Source organism: Plectropomus leopardus, chromosome 24 (assembly GCF_008729295.1).
Source record: "Plectropomus leopardus isolate mb chromosome 24, YSFRI_Pleo_2.0, whole genome shotgun sequence".
In the NCBI taxonomy this organism is placed as follows: Eukaryota; Metazoa; Chordata; class Actinopteri; order Perciformes; family Serranidae; genus Plectropomus; species Plectropomus leopardus.
This window is the reverse complement of record NC_056486.1, coordinates 5,049,565-5,068,252: the sequence shown is the minus strand read 5'-3', so window position 1 is coordinate 5,068,252 and position 18,688 is coordinate 5,049,565. Positions and strand designations below refer to the sequence as shown.

The 18,688-nt window shown below is 39.1% G+C and overlaps 3 protein-coding genes across 4 annotated transcripts; 1 reads left to right on the top strand and 2 right to left on the bottom strand.

Annotated features, from left to right (window-relative positions):
- Positions 1-35: 35 nt before the first annotated feature.
- On the bottom strand, positions 36-7,257 carry LOC121962740 (NADH-ubiquinone oxidoreductase 75 kDa subunit, mitochondrial-like). Its single transcript, XM_042513026.1, has 19 exons — positions 7,185-7,257; positions 5,876-5,952; positions 5,492-5,583; positions 5,117-5,224; positions 4,896-4,972; positions 4,288-4,369; positions 3,953-4,083; positions 3,660-3,845; positions 3,375-3,509; positions 3,092-3,206; positions 2,393-2,538; positions 2,163-2,291; positions 1,856-1,985; positions 1,554-1,714; positions 1,193-1,347; positions 828-1,003; positions 580-714; positions 414-486; positions 36-323 (listed from the first exon to the last, which is right to left on the bottom strand). Exons 2-19 carry the CDS (start codon positions 5,946-5,948, stop codon positions 232-234), a joined length of 2,196 nt encoding a protein of 731 aa, XP_042368960.1. The 5' UTR covers positions 5,949-5,952; positions 7,185-7,257; the 3' UTR covers positions 36-231.
- Positions 7,258-8,002: 745 nt separating this feature from the next.
- unc50 (unc-50 homolog (C. elegans)) lies at positions 8,003-12,692 on the top strand. Its single transcript, XM_042513042.1, has 6 exons — positions 8,003-8,092; positions 9,438-9,703; positions 9,781-9,901; positions 10,697-10,836; positions 11,390-11,497; positions 12,054-12,692. Exons 2-6 carry the CDS (start codon positions 9,442-9,444, stop codon positions 12,188-12,190), a joined length of 768 nt encoding a protein of 255 aa, XP_042368976.1. The 5' UTR covers positions 8,003-8,092; positions 9,438-9,441; the 3' UTR covers positions 12,191-12,692.
- Positions 12,693-13,087: 395 nt separating this feature from the next.
- Positions 13,088-17,981, bottom strand: LOC121962753 (inosine-uridine preferring nucleoside hydrolase-like). Of its 2 annotated transcripts, none has more exons than XM_042513041.1 (8): positions 17,748-17,981; positions 16,538-16,722; positions 16,272-16,451; positions 15,478-15,589; positions 15,246-15,382; positions 14,830-14,907; positions 14,620-14,736; positions 13,088-13,920 (listed from the first exon to the last, which is right to left on the bottom strand). In XM_042513041.1, the coding sequence occupies exons 2-8, from the start codon at positions 16,718-16,720 to the stop codon at positions 13,768-13,770; spliced, it is 960 nt and encodes a 319-aa protein (XP_042368975.1). In that variant the 5' UTR covers positions 16,721-16,722; positions 17,748-17,981; the 3' UTR covers positions 13,088-13,767. The 2 variants fall into 2 exon arrangements, with proteins under 2 accessions (XP_042368975.1, XP_042368974.1); XM_042513040.1 differs by lacking the exon at positions 17,748-17,981 and adding an exon at positions 17,206-17,350.
- Positions 17,982-18,688: the final 707 nt, after the last annotated feature.

The following is an 18,688-nucleotide window of genomic DNA, read 5'->3' as shown; positions in this document are numbered from 1 at the left end:
AAAAACGCAATAAAAGGAACCCATTAAAACTGGAGTAAAGACATTTGTAAGATTTTATTCATATTTCATACCTTTTTATACGCTTTATTCAACAAAGCCTGTTCACAGGAGTGAAAACGATATACTACAAGCATCAAGGACAACTTTAAATTAAGGAGCGACTCTGAGTTTGTTCGGCGATGTGTGTGTTTCAGCAGAGGAGAGAGAACTGTTTTTACTGTTTGTAGGTGTTCAGCAAACTGACGGCTCATCGATGGCGGCGGCTCCTTCTGTCACGGCTTTGACGCATTTGGCCATCGTCTGGGAAGCTCTGCTGATAGAGTCTGAACACAGAGACAGGGAAAAGAATATGAAGATTATTTTACGTCTTTATTGGTCCTTTTTTGCCTTTGCCTTTTTAAAAACACACTCACCTGTCATGTAGAAGTCCTTTGCTGATAGCTGAGGTGGCACCAGAGGAGCTGCGATGAGGTCTTGGTTCACGGCCTGCGAAGAACAGAAAGATGGATCATTTTCTTTTTTTACTGGCATTAAGTCCATACCACTCCACATTTTGACTCTATGGATTTGTGCGTTCACCTGGGCAAGTTCATTGGCCTGTTTGAAGTAGTTTGCCTCCTCTACATCGTCGTAACGGACCAGATTTGGAGACACCTCGGCTAGTCGGGATCGGACATCATCCAGAGAGTCGTAGGACAACGTCAGACCGGCCAGCTGCAACACACAAACACATTAGATGGAGGACATCGAATCGAAATGTTGATGACAGCGTTAATGTGAATAAAGTATGACTAAGGTATGTGCCATGTGAGTGACGTCCTGCTTACCTCAGAAACGGCCCTGATGATCTTCCAGTCCTCTCTGGCCATCCCAGGAGGGGTGACAGCCACGCGGGTGTGCTGGCTTCGGCCTTCAGTGTTAACATAAGTGGCGTTTTTTTCTGTGTATGCAGCACCAGGCAGGATGATGTCTGCCATAGGTGCTCCTACGTCACCATGGTGACCTGGAGGGGATGAAAATCATCTTTAATGTATTTTTATGGTTAACACTGAATGTGTATATAATTATAGAATATTTTATATTATTATTTACATTCTTTCTTTATTTATTTATTCCTGTATTAGTTTATACATCTATTTATTTATTGACACTTCAGTCATTTTTCATTCTTCATATCCGTGTGTGTGCATACCCTGGTAGATGATGAGGCTGTCTTTGGGCAGGTCGGCACGGGTGATGCAGCCGGCATCAGCTCCCAGCAAGAAAAGGACTTTAGGTGGATTTGCCCTGATGGCATCCACACCAGCCTTGTAGCCAAGATCCAACGCAGCCACCTGACTGGCCACTCTGTGTGCGCGCACACACACACACACACAAAAACGAACACTCAAAGTATGAGCATGAAGCATCAACTGTGCCTCACTAATTGAGGCTGATTGTGCAAAAAAGACAACTACAAACAATCAGATCTACAGAATATTAAATTAAATGTTAAACAATATGTCTTGACGACTTTAAATGAGCCCAAACGTATAAGAGTTGTCAAGGTGTACCTGTGAAGGACGTTGAGGACTTTCCAACCCTCTTCCACTCCACTGCTGGTCCTGGCGTTCTGAGCGATGGTGGAGACGGCCCTCAAAATTGCTGCTCCATCATCTCTCTGCAGAGCGCTGCTGCCCACAACCACGACAGGACGCTTAGCTGCCGACAGGACCTGAAGACAGGAAAAAGGGAAAAATTCAAGTAAAACTTGCCAGAAATTCATCAGAGAGCTGCCAAAAAAATAAAAGTCACATCAGTTCATAAATCAGCACCAAAGCTTCCTCCAAAGTCAGATTGCGTGCGAGTCTGTTACCTGGCAGAAGGGGTGTGTGCCGTTCGCCAGCTCACTCAGTATTGAAGTCTCCTCTCCCAGATGGTTGTATGTGTAGCTCAGATCAACCTTATGACCCACCATAGCAACACGCAGCTCATTATGGAGCCAACTGACAGAGGAGGAAGAGGAGGAAAACAGAAACACAGGAAAGAGTTTACATTACATAACTTTGATTTTATCCAGCAATATATAAAGAAATAATAGAGTGAGTGCTGTATGAAGGCTAATTTTGTGGTTTCCAGATGGAGACTTGATAAAAAGAGCAAGGAGTGATGTATAAGTTCACCTCTTGCGGATTCGGGCGTTGAACAGTGGCGCTTCGTAGCGTGGGTTGGTTCCCACCAGCAGCAGCATGTCACAGTCCTCGATGCCGACGATGCGAGAATTCAACAGGTAGTTAGAGCGCAGGTCAGTGCTGCAGGGAAAAGATTCATTGGTCTCAGCTGCACAACTAAACAGACATATGTTTACTTTATTGTAAAACAACATCACACACACACACACACACAGACTTACCCTGCACCCGCCATCGGGAAGAGTTCCTCAGTGCAGAGGTTTTCTGAGTCGAGTTTGTTGAGGAGGTCTTTGAGGGAGACCAGAGCTTCAGCGTCTGCCATGCCTCCTGCAATGGCTGCTATCTCATTGCCCTGCACACTCTGCAGCTACACACACACAAACATAGATAATTTAAATACAATCAAAATGGGATGCAAGAATAAAAAGACATAAATATCACCTGTAATTAGGGATGCACAATCAATTGAATATTAATCACGATCACAATTTAGGTTTGCCACAAATAAATGAAAGTGACCAGCTGCAACACTGCCTTTTAAAATCTGTACTCCACTCATAGAAAACTCAGCTACATGTCAAATCAAGTGCCTCCCCAACTAAGAGCGAGTGATCATGTTTTAACACATGCACTCTGCAGCAGCAGCAGCAGCATGTGAAAAACTTCCTGAATCAACCATCATCACCTGTTGTGATGAACACATATCAAAGCAGGTATGTATGAGATAAACAGAACAACATAAATAATAAAAACAAGAAGGAAAACTCATCAGTAAAAAATATGAATACCAATTGCACATAGTGGCATCTGTGACAAATGATCAGAATCTCAATTTTGCACAAAAAATGGTGACTGTCACCTGTGCAACCTTACCTGTAATAACTATAGAAAGGAAAGAAATCAGGCAGATCCAAACTTACTGCTCCAGCAACACGAGTGAGAGCATCCTCCCAGCTGGTCGGGGTCAGCTGACCGGACTCATCCTTCACCATTGGTTGGGTCAACCTCTGCCTCTTCAGACCATCATATGCAAACCTGAGGACACACATTTACGTTTTTGTTCTTCTTAATTTTGCTGTATGGCAAAAAATCAATCTTTCAAGTGGAATAATGTTTGTGAAGAGATCAAACATTTATTTTACAGAATACTTCTTTAATTCAGTCAGAAACATTAGGGTTTTCTGGCTGGGGTCTGTATTTTACCTGGTCTTGTCAGAGATCCATTCTTCATTGACGTCTTCGTTCAGCCTGGGCATCACCCTCATCACCTCCCCTCCTCTCGTGCTCACCACAATGTTACTGCCGACAGCATCCAGAACGTCAATCGACTCTGTTTTCCTGCAGAACAGGAGCAGAACACCAGAAGATGAAGTTACAGAAAATGCATTAACTGACCAAAACGCCCTAAACTGCTGACACAAAAAAGGAATTGCAACTGTAAACGTCAGTTCCGGTTTTATACAGTGATAATATAAAATCCTGTCCTACCTGGTCTCCCATGGTCGAGCGGTGAAAGCGTAGGGTTTGGAGGTGAGCGCTCCGACAGGACAGACATCGATAACGTTGCCCGACAGCTCCGACATAAACATCTTCTCCACGTACGTCCCAATCTGCAGGTTGTTTCCTCTTCCTGTTGTTCCCAGATCTTCAACACCTGCGATCTCACTGGCAAAACTACACAGACAGGAATGCATAAATGTGCTGTTAGATGATCTCATATATTGACATACAACATTAATACTTTATATGCAGATGAATATGGATGTTTATGATGCTCTTACCGGACACAGCGTGTGCACTGGATGCAGCGAGTCATGATGGTTTTGATGAGTGGCCCGATGTTCTTGTCCTCCACTGCTCTCTTCCCTTCTGTGAAACGACTGCGGTCTGAACCAAACTGCATGGACTGATCCTGAGATCACAGCACGCAGAGTGAAAAGTGAAAAAAGGAACTGAGTTTTTCAAAGCTCGGTTGTACTAATGTCACAGCAAATATCTTAAAAAACATCAAAACTATCTGCATGACTAGATTTTAGTGGGAAGGCAGATTTTTGAACTGGCCCTTTAACCTAAACTAAACTATAAATCAATGTGTGATATCTTAGTCCACAGTTACCTGTAGGTCACATTCTCCTCCCTGATCACAGATGGGACAGTCCAATGGGTGGTTGGCCAACAGGAACTCCATCACTCCCTCTCTGAAGAGACACACACATTCATTAAAGTGGTTTTAACTTCTCATTAGGCAGTAAATGCTAAATACACAAAGCAATGGCTATAGAATCATGATACCATCAGCGTTTAAACCGGTACCTAATAGCCTCATTTTCACTATACGAGCCTGAATGTCACCGGATATGATCTCAAACAAAGTGTGTCAACCCCTGCACAAGCAAAACAGGAAGAGGAGAGGTCTTTTTCTTTTGTCGTGGCTATCCATAGGTATCAGTATTAAGTCCTTTGCAGTTACTATCTGTAGTAAGAATGGAGCAGTGGGAATTTACGCTCCTAGCTCAAGGAGCCGTTTGTTGCCTCCGCTCCTCCATTCAAATCACTCACAGCGAGCTCCAAAAAAGAAAAAAGCTGCACTGAATTTTTAATTTCAGCACATACACGGGAAAAGTTGCAGGAAAAGTTGTTACGTTGTCTGTTTCCACTTGAACATTCATTATCTTACATGAAATTTTAAAAGCTTGGGTCATATTTGAACAGTTAAATTTGTACCTAGCTTTGCGTGTCTTCTCTGAGTTGGTGAGGATGTTCCAACCCTTCATGACGGGCATGGCACAGGCTGCTACTGGCTGCAGACCACACACACTTCAGTTAATACAGTAGTACTGCAATAATTTAAAGCAATTTCTGCACAAAGGTATCGACTGTAATTTTTTTCATTGTTCAGTTTAATACACATTCAGCCTGCTGACCAATCAGCTGCACTCTGTTACCTTTGGAGCTTTCTCAATCTCCACCAGACACATACGACAGTTTCCCGCCACCGAGAGGCGCTCGTGGTAACAGAACCTGGGGATCTGGATCCCTGCCTTCTCACAGGCCTGATGGAGGAAGAAAAAAGATCAAGATGAGGGGTGAAATTCTAAAAAGATCAAATTAGGAGACAATAATCCAAAAATATAAAGCAAACTCATTTCTATCTGACTGCACTGTGTCCACATCTATACACTAAATCACAGGACAAAACATATACCAGAAAAAAACGCCAACTGGTCACTGCATGTAAAGAAAACTACATTATACAATATAAAAGGGACCATGTGAAACATCTGTATTGGTTTGCAGTAAAATAATGTGATGTCTCTGACCTGCAGCACGGTGGTTCCAGGCTCCACCTCTATTGGTTTACCATCCACAAACACTTCCACCATGTTGCTGGCAGCACGAACTGAAGTACGTACTGCAAGTGGAAACGCAACGGTCAAATTCACTGAAATTAATCAAAACCTGGTGAATAAAATGAGTATAAAATGAATTCTGTTTCTGTTTCTGATTTAAATGATGTAAATGCATAAGTGTCTACCTGAAAATGAATAAAACACACATGCTTTTGAAAAGTAAACAAACTAAGAAAATGCCTGATATACCAAAACACACACCTGTTTAAACTAAGAAATAAAATGCATAAGAACTTAAATAGACTGCTAATTTAGATGTGTATACAGACACACAGTCACACACACAGCTCTTACCAGTGTTGGTTGGAGCCAGGCTGCTCTTAGCAGCTCCGGCTAGAGCCCGGCCGACGTTTGGCAGTCGCAACATGACTCTGTGAGAGAAAAACAGAAAGAAGCTGTCAACATATGAGCTTACCTGACTCTAAAATGATAAGTAATGTATTTATAGACTTCAACTGAAGACTTGTATGAGTGAGTGTGAGTCTTTATTTTTTTTATTTTTTTTTTTTTTTACATTTTACTGAGAATCTTTTATGTTTTTATTGTCTGTATCATTGTTTGTCTGTAACTTTTTCTAATGCTGCTGTTTTGGCCAGGCCGCCATTGAAAAAGAGATTGTTGATCTCAGCGGGACTTACCTGGCAAGATACTGGTTAAATTAAATAAATAAAATAAAAATACTGCAGAGACTATACAGTGCTTTTACATGGGTTGCACTTCTCTTGAGGGTTTTGCAGAATTGTTTTGCAATAACATTACTTTTAAACTAACTGTGTGGGATCCATGGTATATCTGCTGTTTCAACATAATAAACTCAAGAAGTTTAAAAATTTCATTAACTGAGAACTATGTAAAACTAAGTACAGTGCTTGTTTCATAAAGGTTAATAATCATGTTATGTCACTAACAATCCAATCAACATCATCTTAGACTGCTCAGGTTTCATGAAAGGCACAGCTGCAGGTTTCAATGTGTATTTATTAAATCAAAGTTGAATTAATCAGCCCAAAAACTGATAAAAGATGCCAAAAATACGCCAGTATTAGGTTAGTTTGAGTTCATATTGAGAAAGCTTTAACATATGTTGAAGTTAATATCTATTTGTTTGAGACTTGCAATTAACAGATAAAATATCTTACCCATAAATTCATAATTAATTCATTATAAGTAATCTAGACAGTCTAAATAATGAATACAGAGACGATTAAGGGGCAAAATAGCAAGTGCTAGGTACGTTAGCTTTCACTGACAACAACAACAAGCCACCCAGACACGTAGCTAACGTGTCAAGGAGACAATACACAGAGACAAAATGCAGAGATTCCGAAACACACTGACACAAATAAATGTTTAATATGAATATATAAAGTCTAAAACATTATGGACAAGAGAAGAAGCTAATATGTAGCATGGACCTCCCAATGTGGATTCTTTGCTTGCAGGCTAGCAGCGTTAGCTAAGAGCACTCAAGGACACGGGCAATGCAACGTTGTAAAGGGGTTACAGCTGCTAATAAGGTCAAAAACAAAATCAGCTGATTGTGCAATTAAATAACAAATATATTTAACTGATTTTAAGTGCATATTATGTTTCCGATTCTTACCTTTCGCTATTTGGCCTTCTTGACCAGAACAGCGGTGTTCAGAGTTGTACTCCAAGTCAAAAACCTATGGCGTAACTAGCGGAAATAAAACAGTATGCTAGTTCCGTTTAAAATGTGGCCCGAATTTTCACAATAAAACTAACTTCACTATTCTATTCTATCCTATTCTATTATGTCATGTCATGTCATGTCATGTCATGTCATGTCATATTATATTATATTATATTATATTATATTATATATATTATATTATATTATATTATTATATTATATTATATTATTATTATATTATATTATATATATATTATATCATATTATATTATATTATATTATATCATATTATTATCGTAAAGTACAATATGCTGTAGTTTTGTGTCCTTTATTATGTTTTATGTTTTATTGGTCTGTAAAGCAATTAGAATTGTCCTGTTGTTCTTTCTTTCATACACTATTTTTTAATGTTTATTTACATAACATCAAAGCTAAAAATGTTCACTAAAAATGAATGACCAAGATTTACACATGTATTGACTTCTTACACCACTTAGACAAAAACCTTAGACTTAGATCTTTATTCTCTTTTAATTTAACCAGGACCTTTTTGGATTATTTTTTTTTTCTAATATTGGGCTACTTCTAATGAAATATTATCATTCTAGATTATAAAAATATACAGTTTGGTGTCCAACTGGATGACAAGAAAACAGAATTTTGGGTTAACATTTCAATTATTTTGAATAGAACTGCCAAAACGTGTCACCTCCAACTACATTTCCCATGATGACCGAGCTATTACCGGAAGTAGCTACGTGTTCATTTTCGCGACACTTCAGGAAGCATCCACAAACAGCTCCAGAAACGAGCAGGAGTTTGGTGCTTTCTCCTGCTAAGGAGTACAGCAAAAAGAGGTGAATATTATTCAGAATAAAGAGGTTTAGTTGAGGTTTAGTTTAGCTAATACCAAACTTTCACCACTGCGTTTACGCCGAGTTTATTATAATTAAACTGACCAGGCCTTCCCATCTTACTGAACAAATTAGCATCAAGCTAACAGTGTCTGCTAGCAAACACAGCGTCAACTACCGAGAAAATTAAATATATCAGTGCTTGTTGGGGGTAATACTATGTCATTGGTTTATATAGGATTATATATATGCATAACTTAGATGTTTTCCTTGCAATTTAGTTCATATTTAGCACATTCTCTTCAGTTTCTGTGTTGTCACTCTGTTTTAAGCTAAAAATATTAGCAATGTTTGACTTTGTTCTTTTATAATATGCAGTAGGACCAACGTAACACGTTTATGGGGTATTTTATAGCAATTTCAGATACTAGACTGTGTAACGTATTTGTAAGCTGTCGTAACGAAGATACAGGACTTGTTTGGTTTGATAATAACTTCTCTGTGTGTTCGTGGGGCAGTAATGGCTGAAAAGCTTCATGTCAGTTCACCACAATGGCAATGTCATCAATATGGGTTTGATCCTGGGTACGGTATGTTATTAATGAGATAGTAGGGGGTGATGCAAAAAGGGGGAAGGCATGTTAAAACATTTTTATAGACAATGGGACATTCATATAGCCCATATACATAATTCATACTATATTAGGTGCTATATCAGGTATTTTAAAGTTGAGTATTGCATGTAAGTCATATTGTCTTGCTCCCCTGAGTGATATAAATGCAGTTAATGTGGTTTTATATTTGCCATTGACTCCCTGTAAAGATTAGACTGAGGACAAGATAAGTGACAGAATTACCACCAAAACTGTACAAATCAATTTCAGCATGGGAAAAACATGTAATATTGAAGCTGTGTAGGAACCATGCTTTGCTTGAAATTTGAATGTGAATGCATTTACACCTTGGAGGAAGGTGTAAATGCAAGGAAGGAGTGCTAAATCAGTTAAACAACAAAGTAGACAGTGTGTGCAGAATACGTTTTCAAAAATGCAAATTAATTATTCACATCACATCTGCACATCTCTTCAAAGACATAGAAGGCAAGAAGAAGTCAGGTCCACCATCAGCTGTAGGCTGAAAGCAAAATAAGAATTATGCATCAGGTGATAAAACAGAACATTTTTAAGCGTGAAATATTGCATAATACAGTGTAATGCAGTTAAACTGTATTGTTTTAAGGTTAGAGTGCTCAACTTCCTCAGGGTGATTTCAGCAATTCAACCGTTTTTTATCTCCATTTTCTCTCCCTGCTTTTCCGTACCTCCTTCTTTGCTCATCCGGCATTCAGCACCATGTTGCCAACCACCAACAGCAACGGCGCCCTCGGTTCTAGAGATGCTGCACGCCACACGGCAGGCGCAAAACGCTACAAGTACCTGCGGCGGCTGCTCCATTTCAAACAAATGGATTTCGATTTTGCCCTGTGGCAGATGCTTTACTTGTTCACGTCGCCACAGAGGGTCTACCGCAACTTCCACTACAGGAAACAGACCAAGGACCAGTGGGCCAGGGACGACCCGGCTTTCCTGGTCCTGCTCAGCATTTGGCTGTGTGGTAAGTCATTCAAATGCAGCCCGTTAAATTCTGACGTTGTGTTATGATTACTGAATGCTCCCTCTGTTCCTCTGTAGTGTCAACAATAGGTTTTGGTCTGGTGCTGGACATGGGAGTGGTGGAGACTCTGAAGCTGCTGCTGTGGGTGGTCTTTGTCGACTGTATAGGAGTCGGTCTGCTCATATCAACCCTCATGTGGTGAGTAAAGGATTTAGAAGTCGGGAAATGAGGCATGTTTTTGTGTCAGTGTAATTTTTCTACTTTAACCCTTTGAAACTTGGAGTACTTGTCTTTCGCTGCTTTTAGATACCTTTCATAAGTATTTAAACCATTGAATCTGAGCACATTGGTGCAATTTCTTTCAAAAACATGGGAAAAAAGACAATCTCTTCCATTTATAAAGTTTTTTTTATAGGGACAATGTGAATAAACATAGTACAGCGTCTGCCTGTTACACACAAGCTGCAGCAACTGATGTTTCCAACTTCGGTCCCTATTTAGGCCTTTAGTAAAGAAGAAGAAAGAAAAAAAAGGAGAATATATCTAGGTTACACAATGAGCAACTTGAAAAGAAATTTACCACAAACTGCAAGAAATTTGTTTTTAAAACAAATGTTTGAAATTTTTTTTTTAAAGCTAAGCAAAAATGTTTAGGGAAATATCTATATTTATAATTAAAATTACAAATTTATTTCACAGAATTATTTTAATTTTCTGAGCACTTTTTCCAAGTCTCCTTTGTCTGTTTTTTTCTTCTTTTTCTTTTCTTTTTTGTCATATTTATTTATTTGTTTATATAACACATTTTCAGGTGATTTCTTGCTTTTTACAAATTACTTTTTAATTTTTGGGTAATTTCTTCTTTTGTTACTCATTGTCTTCTCCGTGTTTTTTAAAGAAACCCAGCCAGTTTGCTCAGGTTTCAAAGGGCTACTTGTACACTTTAAGATGGATTCTTTATTGCATCTGAAATATTTGTTTTGTCTTTTTCAGGATCATCAGTAACAAGTACCTTCTGAAACATCCCAGCAGAAACTTTGATGTGGAGTGGGGCTACGCATTTGATGTTCACCTCAATGCCTTCTACCCTCTTCTTGTCATCCTGCATTTCCTGCAGCTCGTCTTTATTAACCGTGAGTAGTAGTAGTAGCCACCATAGTTCTTAGCCCCTCAGCAACAAGCGGCATCTGAAAAACACTGATTTTTAAGAACTTTTTAAAAAATGTGAAACTATTTTATTAAATATTTTTACTGGTTTAAATCACAAGGTCATTTTGTTTTTCCCAGTAAAAACCTCATGAACAATTAACACTGAAGGAACTCTAAACAGGATAAGTTTTATCTGGTTGCAATCTACAGTCCTCACCACTAGATGCCACTTAATCTACCTAAATCTTACACGCTATTCTTGTCAGAGATCTGTAGTATCTGTAGTTATAATGTTAATTGAGAAACCTTTTTTGCTATTTAAACATAGAAACAACAGTTGACATAATGAAAACTGACTATTGTAAAGAAAAGCTTTGACATAACACAGCATGTGACCTTTTTTTGGACATTCTGGTGTTTGCACATGTACTTTGAGCACATTCGCTTTGGCTAAATTACTACTAACATGTGATTTCAAGTCATATGTTTTTGTCAGAAGATTCAGATTAAAATGACAGTTTGTCTCGTGTGTTGCAGATGTGGTGGTGATAAACTCCGACTGGTTCGTGGGATACTTTGTCGGGAACACTTTGTGGCTGATTGCCATTAGTTATTATCTCTACATCACTTTCTTAGGGTACAACGGTAAGTCCCATTCATACTCAATACACTGAGTTAAGATTGTTCTCAAAATTTTCACTGAAAAGTTCCAATATTGCCGTGAACAGACAGAATTGCAGATCGGGTTAAATTTAGGAAAACAAAAGGATACTCGATCAGAGACAAACAGAAACCCAAGAGCTCTGCTGTTGTTACTTTGCAATGTTTGTAGTTTTAACTTTTAAGTAAAACTTAAAATTTTGGCGCTCTTACAGAGGTGAAGTATAAACATGCACTCAGAGCACAGGCTGAGACACTTTGGGAGCTTGCTGCAGCATGCACTGAGGTTTCCTCTAAAACCATGCCCAGCTGGGTGAATTACTGAGCTTTTAGGGACTCCCCCCACAGAGAAAGATCATTCATGTGGATGTGTTTGGGTTTGGGAGGGGCAGGACTTTGCAAAAATAATTTTATTGGTTTGGGTGTTCATTTCCATCTAAGGGAGTCAGAGACTAATGAACACCGCCTGTTCTTTTTAAAGGAATGTTATGAATGTTTCGTTGTGACTTTATAGATGTATAATGTTTTGTTCTCCACACAGCTCTCCCCTTCCTGAAGAACACCGTGGTGCTGCTCTACCCCTTTGCTCTGCTCGGCCTCATATACGTCCTCTCCGTCTCTCTGGGCTGGAATTTCACTCAGGGTCTCTGCTGGTTTTACAAGTACAGAGTCCAGTAGGACCAGTTTTTCTTTGACATGGACATCAGGTGGCTCCTGGCTGATTTAAGAGCTGTTTTCAACTCACATCAAGGTGAAATCAAATCTTTTTCCAGCTTCTGTAGGTCAACATCTGCTTGGGAAGGACTCTGGTTGACTCTCAGTAAACTGGGACGCTGAGCTTTTGCTCTTATTAATGTTTGGCTCTTGTTTTGAGCTTCACAGTCGGATGAGTTACAGAAACGGGGACAGACGAGGCAGACTTTTATTGTTCTTTTTGTATGATTTGTAAATAGTATTCTGGCAGGTTGTAATATATAAACAGATGATTGTGTCTGAAGAGAAAAATTTGCTTTGTTTCTTTGAGTTTTCTTAAAAAATGACTAAAAAAAAAATCTAACTCTGCTTATTGAAGAGAAAAAAGGAAAGTGGAGGAACATTGGGTGGGAACTTTTTTTCCCTTTTCTTTTTTTCTTAAAGTGTACACTCCAGAGCACTTTCAATAAAAGGTTTTATTAATTTAGGCTGCCTCGGTATCACTTCCTGGAGGAATAAATACTTTTCGTTGCTCGTCCAGTCTGACGTGTTTAAACCTCCAACCCTTACAAATGTTTTTGTTTTAGGGGAAAATTATTTTATATCAGGTGCAGATGCATGTGAGGCCTCTTCAGCTAAAAAAGTATTTTTATAAGCCGATAGTATTATATGTGATTAAAAAAAAAAATCTTATTAGATGTTATAAGTTTAAGTGTGATCCTTTTGTCTGACTAAGCACATCTTTTATATTTACAGTATTCATTACATAAAAGAAAAAAGGCCAATTCGAAACCAACACAAATATCAAATTTCAACTCATGTTTTAAAAGTATACTCTAACAAACTTAACATACACTCAAAACCACGAGACACGTCAGTCAATTTTTCCCTTCTGTTCAATTTTATTGGATCTCGTCAGCCCCCCTCTGGATGGCACCCAGCCATCAGTAATCAGGTTCTAGTGTTTTTGGGGGGGGTCTTAATTCTACAGAAATTTCTAATAACTCACAATATGAATCATAAGCTGCTTACTTAATACAACAACCAGTGCAAAACACCTGAGCCAGTTACAGCATCAATAATGGATGAAAAAAAAACATCCCTGAAATGAGACTAAATACCCCCAAATCCATAGAATACAATAAAATCCCCCAAAATAGAAAATCTCAATCTCCATTCATAAAAAATTACATTTTTAATCAAATAATGTGGACATTATGTAACACTATGTAAGTAATGAGTAAAAAGTCTAATAGTATGTTTTTGTATACATAATGTATTTAAAAAGTAACTGATTTCTCTAAAGTCTAGCTCTAGTTTACCTTTTATGTTATAAGACATAAAATACCAGGATATTTCCAGATGTTTTCCATTGTGTTAGTGCAATAGTCAGCGTCAGAAAACACAGGACAGCTGTATACTTTTCTCCTCGGTGGCCTTTAAGTGTGGTTCATGGTTATAATGCATGCAATATTTTCTGATGCAGCTGCACGCTGCTGAATACGTTTATACTGTGTCTGTACTGTGTCAGTACTGTACTTTCCAAAGATCAGAGTATTGAGTTATTTCAGTGCATTCATCAGCAGTGTTTTGAACTTCTCCAAGTCGATTTTCTTCATGATGGTGACCTTGTGTTCCTTCTTCAGCAGGTCCATGTGGTCTACGACCATCATGCCTCGGGTGTAGGTTCCCTCCAACTCCACTGTCACTGCGACCTGGAGGAGGAAGACGAGGTTATATTAAATACTGCTGCTTGGTCAAAATTGAAAATCTGTGCTTTAAAGGGATACTTTACTCCTAAAATTATCATTGTATAGCAGTTGCTCACCCTGTTTTATGCTAAATTTGTGAAGAAAAATTTGTTTTTCTGGCATGTCTCCACACTCAATGAAGAATCCAAAAATTCTTGATAAATTAAAGCCACAGGGGTCCATGTTTAACAACAGCAAAACTGTATCAAAATAATTTGTGCAGTATAATCCAAGTTTTGTTTATCCAGTCATATACTCAGTACTTCCCCAGCAGAAAAGGAACTGAACTAAAAGTGTAACTTCTTTCCATTCAGTTCCCCTTTCTGTTAAAGTAGCAATCATAAGACTGGATAAATTAGTCTTGAATTTTACTGCATCAGTTCTGTGATATAGTTTCGCTGTTGTTAAACATGGTCTCCTATGACTTCAATTCATGAAGAAATGTGTCCATTTTTGAATTCTCCGTTCACGGTGGAGACATGCAAGAAAAGCAAAGTCATGAATGCAATGTAACACTGGGTGAGTGATTGATATACAAATGTTTTTTCGGTGGGTGAAGTATTCCTTTAATCACACTATACGCCTTTTTTAATGTGCAGAAACTGTGTGAACATGTTGGTGTCAGAGAAGAGCATGTTACAGTGATGAGCGCAGTATTTTCACCTTTTCACTCTCAGTCACCAAATCGTCTTCGATGGCCGCAGCCATAGCGTAGGTGTCACAGGTGTTGAATCCAGGTCCTCCTATCAGCTCCTTTTGATATCGCTCAGTCTGGACCATCTGCAGTGAGGACAGTTAAAAAAGAGACATACAAGTGACTTTAATTCTGAATTCTTTTTGAGAGTGCTAAATTAAAGCAAGACGCTTCCGTACCTTTCTGGTGTGGCTGTAAATCTTGTCCATGAAACGAGCCTTGTCCGTGTCTTGGGCCAGCCAAGTGTCGCAGAAAGACTGACGGAGAAAAAGATAGAAAGTAAGGCGTCTTTTACTTCCACAAACTGATTTAAATAAGTCAGTTATGTTGTTTATTTAATTAGTTTTTGCACGAAATGCTCTTGCAAAAAATGTAACTAAGTCCTCGTGTTAGTGCTGTTTTAATTATAATTTTTCTCAAAGTATCTTTAAGTTCACTATTATTGTTGCTTTTTTTCATATTTATACAATATCCAGACCAGTGTCATTGCTTTGTTGTCTGTGGACCGGTGGGGGGGGGGGGTGATTGTCAGTGCCAGAAAAGGAAAAAAACAACTTTTGCACATTAAAATTCTCATAACAACATAATTACAGACCCACGGCAGGCTGTTCCTGCAGCTGAACTCCCAGGTGGCGATGTAGGTGGGGCAGGTATATCGGTCCAGCACGATGTAGGCAGACTCAGGGTCAGCCACGAAGTTAAACTCTCCGCACACTGTGGTGTTACCCCTGGCTGCACACACACACACACACATTATTCTCCATGTTAACTGTACATGACACTGAGTTTAACACTCACAGTATGTGTTTGCACACAGATACACATACACTCAGTGTTTCCTCCCATGATGTAGAGCCCCTTCAGCCTCTTGTGGAAGTTCGGGGCCATGAGTACTGCGAGGGCCAGGTTAGTGAGGGGTGCCGTGGCAACCAGACTCACCTGCACACAGTTGAACGTTTTACATTAGACTTTACAGCAAAAGACAAGCAATCAAAACTTGTAGCGCTGTCTAAAATAGCAATGTTAAATCTATATTTTGATTTAAATGTGCAATTCACCCCTTAATCAGAAATACATATTTTCCCCTTAACCTGTAGAGCTGTTTATCAGTCAAGATTGTTTTGGTGTATATTGCAGAGTGTTGGAGATATCGTCCTAAGGGATGTCTGTCTTCTCTAAAGTAATATGGAACCAGATAGCACTCAGCTTGTGGTGCTCAAAGCACCAAAAACAACTATTTAAAAAACTCAACAGAAATGTCTCTTTCCATAAATCATGACCTGGTGACTGAAGTTTTATTCCACAGAGCTTGTTGTTAGCAGTTTCACTGAGATATCGGCTTTAGAAATGTCTGCCTTCTCTTCGTCTCAAAAAACATTCTGTACATTATCTTAAGTAAAAAAGCTATTTCTGAAAAACTGTGTTTTTGATTAGGGGGTGAACTGTTCCTTTTGTTATTCTCCTAAAACATGCAAACATAGTATTTATCATTAAGTATAAAGCACTGAATAAGTGTTAGGGTAGAAAATAATGCAGTAACTTACTGCTTCCCAAAAAAATTGGACCGCCATTTTTGAAAAGACATGGTGTGTTTTGTATTTGAGGTTTACCATCTACTCACCTCTCCAGGATGTGCATTGACAATTTTGGATATGGCCTTTGCTGCTTTTTTCTTCTGTAGCAGCTCCAGGCCCGGAGCGTCTGGATCTGGGACGTCTCCCAGACCGTCCTTCCCATGGAATTCTCCAGCGTGGCGTTTACGACCCAGCAGGGGCCCTTCAGAGCCACGGTACACCGGGATCTGTGGGGCATTTCAGGTTCAACATTTGCTGATGCCACTAAATCATTATTGCATAATATACAAGCTTGGATCTGACAAAGTCTTACATCCATCCTGTTGCATTCCTTTAAGACACGCAATGTGTTCTTGCAGGCGTTGTCCAGGGATGTGTTGCCATGGGTGCAGGTGATGGCCAGGATCTCCACGTTTGGGGCTGCGAGGGCCATCATGATGGCCTGAGCGTCATCCACCCCTGTGTCCACGTCAATGATCACCTTCTTCTTCATCATATCTGGGAGAAATTAAAGACAGAGGTGATCAGAAGAATTTGTTTTCTTGGGAGGGGAACATTAATCAGCTTCCTCCTTGAATCCGATTCTCTTCTCGCTTGTAAATTTTGTCCTCCAGAATCTTAACAATCAGCATTGTAGTGTGTGTCACACCTCGATGGTCAACTGCTTTTGCAAATATTTGTCAGCTTGAGTTCAACAGACACATTCATGCACTGAGACAGTTGCTCCACAGGGGCGTTTCTAGGATTTGAGGACTTCGGGGGCTTAGCCTGCACCTCAGTACAGAGGTCCAGGGGATCCTTTCTCTGGATTTATTTTTTAATAACCAAACTCTTCTCTTTTTATTTGCTCTGGTACCTCATATACCTTAAAAAACATTTTTAACTTTCCTGATTAATGATGAAATTTTAGATCAATTCGCACACACAAAAAGAAAGAAAAACAGCCTTTATTCCCCCCGAAAAGCTGTGACACTACTTAACTCAGCCAACTGCTCTGTCTCACATGACGGCTCTCAGCTGATGCAGCCAGAAGGCGTTTCATGCACATGTGGAAGGAGGCCTCTTGCTTTGCGATCCAAGGCAGAAGCCCAGAATGACACCCAGAAATAATACTATGCATGTTTTTATGCTTTGATTGCTGTGGGATCAAAAATTACAGTTTGAATGGGTTTCATTGGTGCTTTTTTTTTGCACAGTCTGAATGTAACAATTGTGTTTACACTGTGTATTTTAGACTTATTGTAGGAGCTGAGCTGGTTTTTCAAAGATTAAACAAAAATACACAATCCTGACAAAATGTGTGACATGCACATAAACATGAACTGAGGAGTGAAAAGCACATATAATCCCTAAAAAAATGATCTCTAAGGGACTGTTTGGTGTTTGGTGTTAAAGATTAGATCCAAGGGCTCCAGTTGTGCACACTGTTGGTTTATACAATCTTGTCCAATCAATTTTTCATTACTGAATTAATAAAGTGAAACCATTCAGTGTTTTTAGCTGAGAGCAAGAGATCTACTTACCGATCAGAAAGTTTCAGCAACAAGATGGCTCTCTCTTCCAAAGTGCACACACTGAGAGGTGGAACCTCTGTCTGCTGCGCTCTGCTTTTATGCAGAGAAACATGAGAAGGCTGTGTAATGCAGCACGACAGGATTTAGTCTCCTCCTCCTCCTCCAGTTATGTTGATTTGTTTCTTGTTTTTCCTGCAGACAACATTTTGTGTTGTTTATTTTTTGGCTTGAAACAATTCCTCCTCTTATTTGAGCACGCTAGTTTTATAGATTTCAACGTGCAAAGCCTGACACTAAGTAAACTACTGCTGAATGATAAGAGAGCTCTGGGTGTTGTAAAGTTTGTTTCATTGTTTCATTTCACTACTCTGCCACTCTGCCAGGGAATTTCCTGTTTTTAATGTTTTGCACATGAAAGCAATTTTAATCGAGGCCATACCGCAACTTTATGTGTTTCTGTGATGAATTAAAAGACGTCTATGAAGGATACACAACTGCATAAACATAAAAAGTTTACAGATGTTTGAACTATGTTTTAAAAAGAAAACAATGAAATATTCAAAGCAGCAATTCTGGGGTCCAAGCTAACACAGACCCTTGAAAACTACAAAGGATCAAGATCTTTGACAATTTCCAAAACATACATTAAAGCATTAAAGATAACTACCAGGCTTTATGACTGTAATCTCAAACCTTTGTGGAGCGCATTGAGCTGGACTTATGAGTCCCATTTCAACTCAGTTTGATCTACAGTGTGAGGGGTGTAGCGTTTCCAAAATTGAGTATTTGGGTCTTCATTTTTGAGCACCCATCTGGCTAATTGGGGTCATATTTCTTGAACAGCATTGCAACACAATCATTGGTCAACATTTCCTGTTTCTGCAATGTACATTCTCAAAAGGAATTTGCAAAAACATTTACAACAAAACAAACAAATCACATTTAGTTCA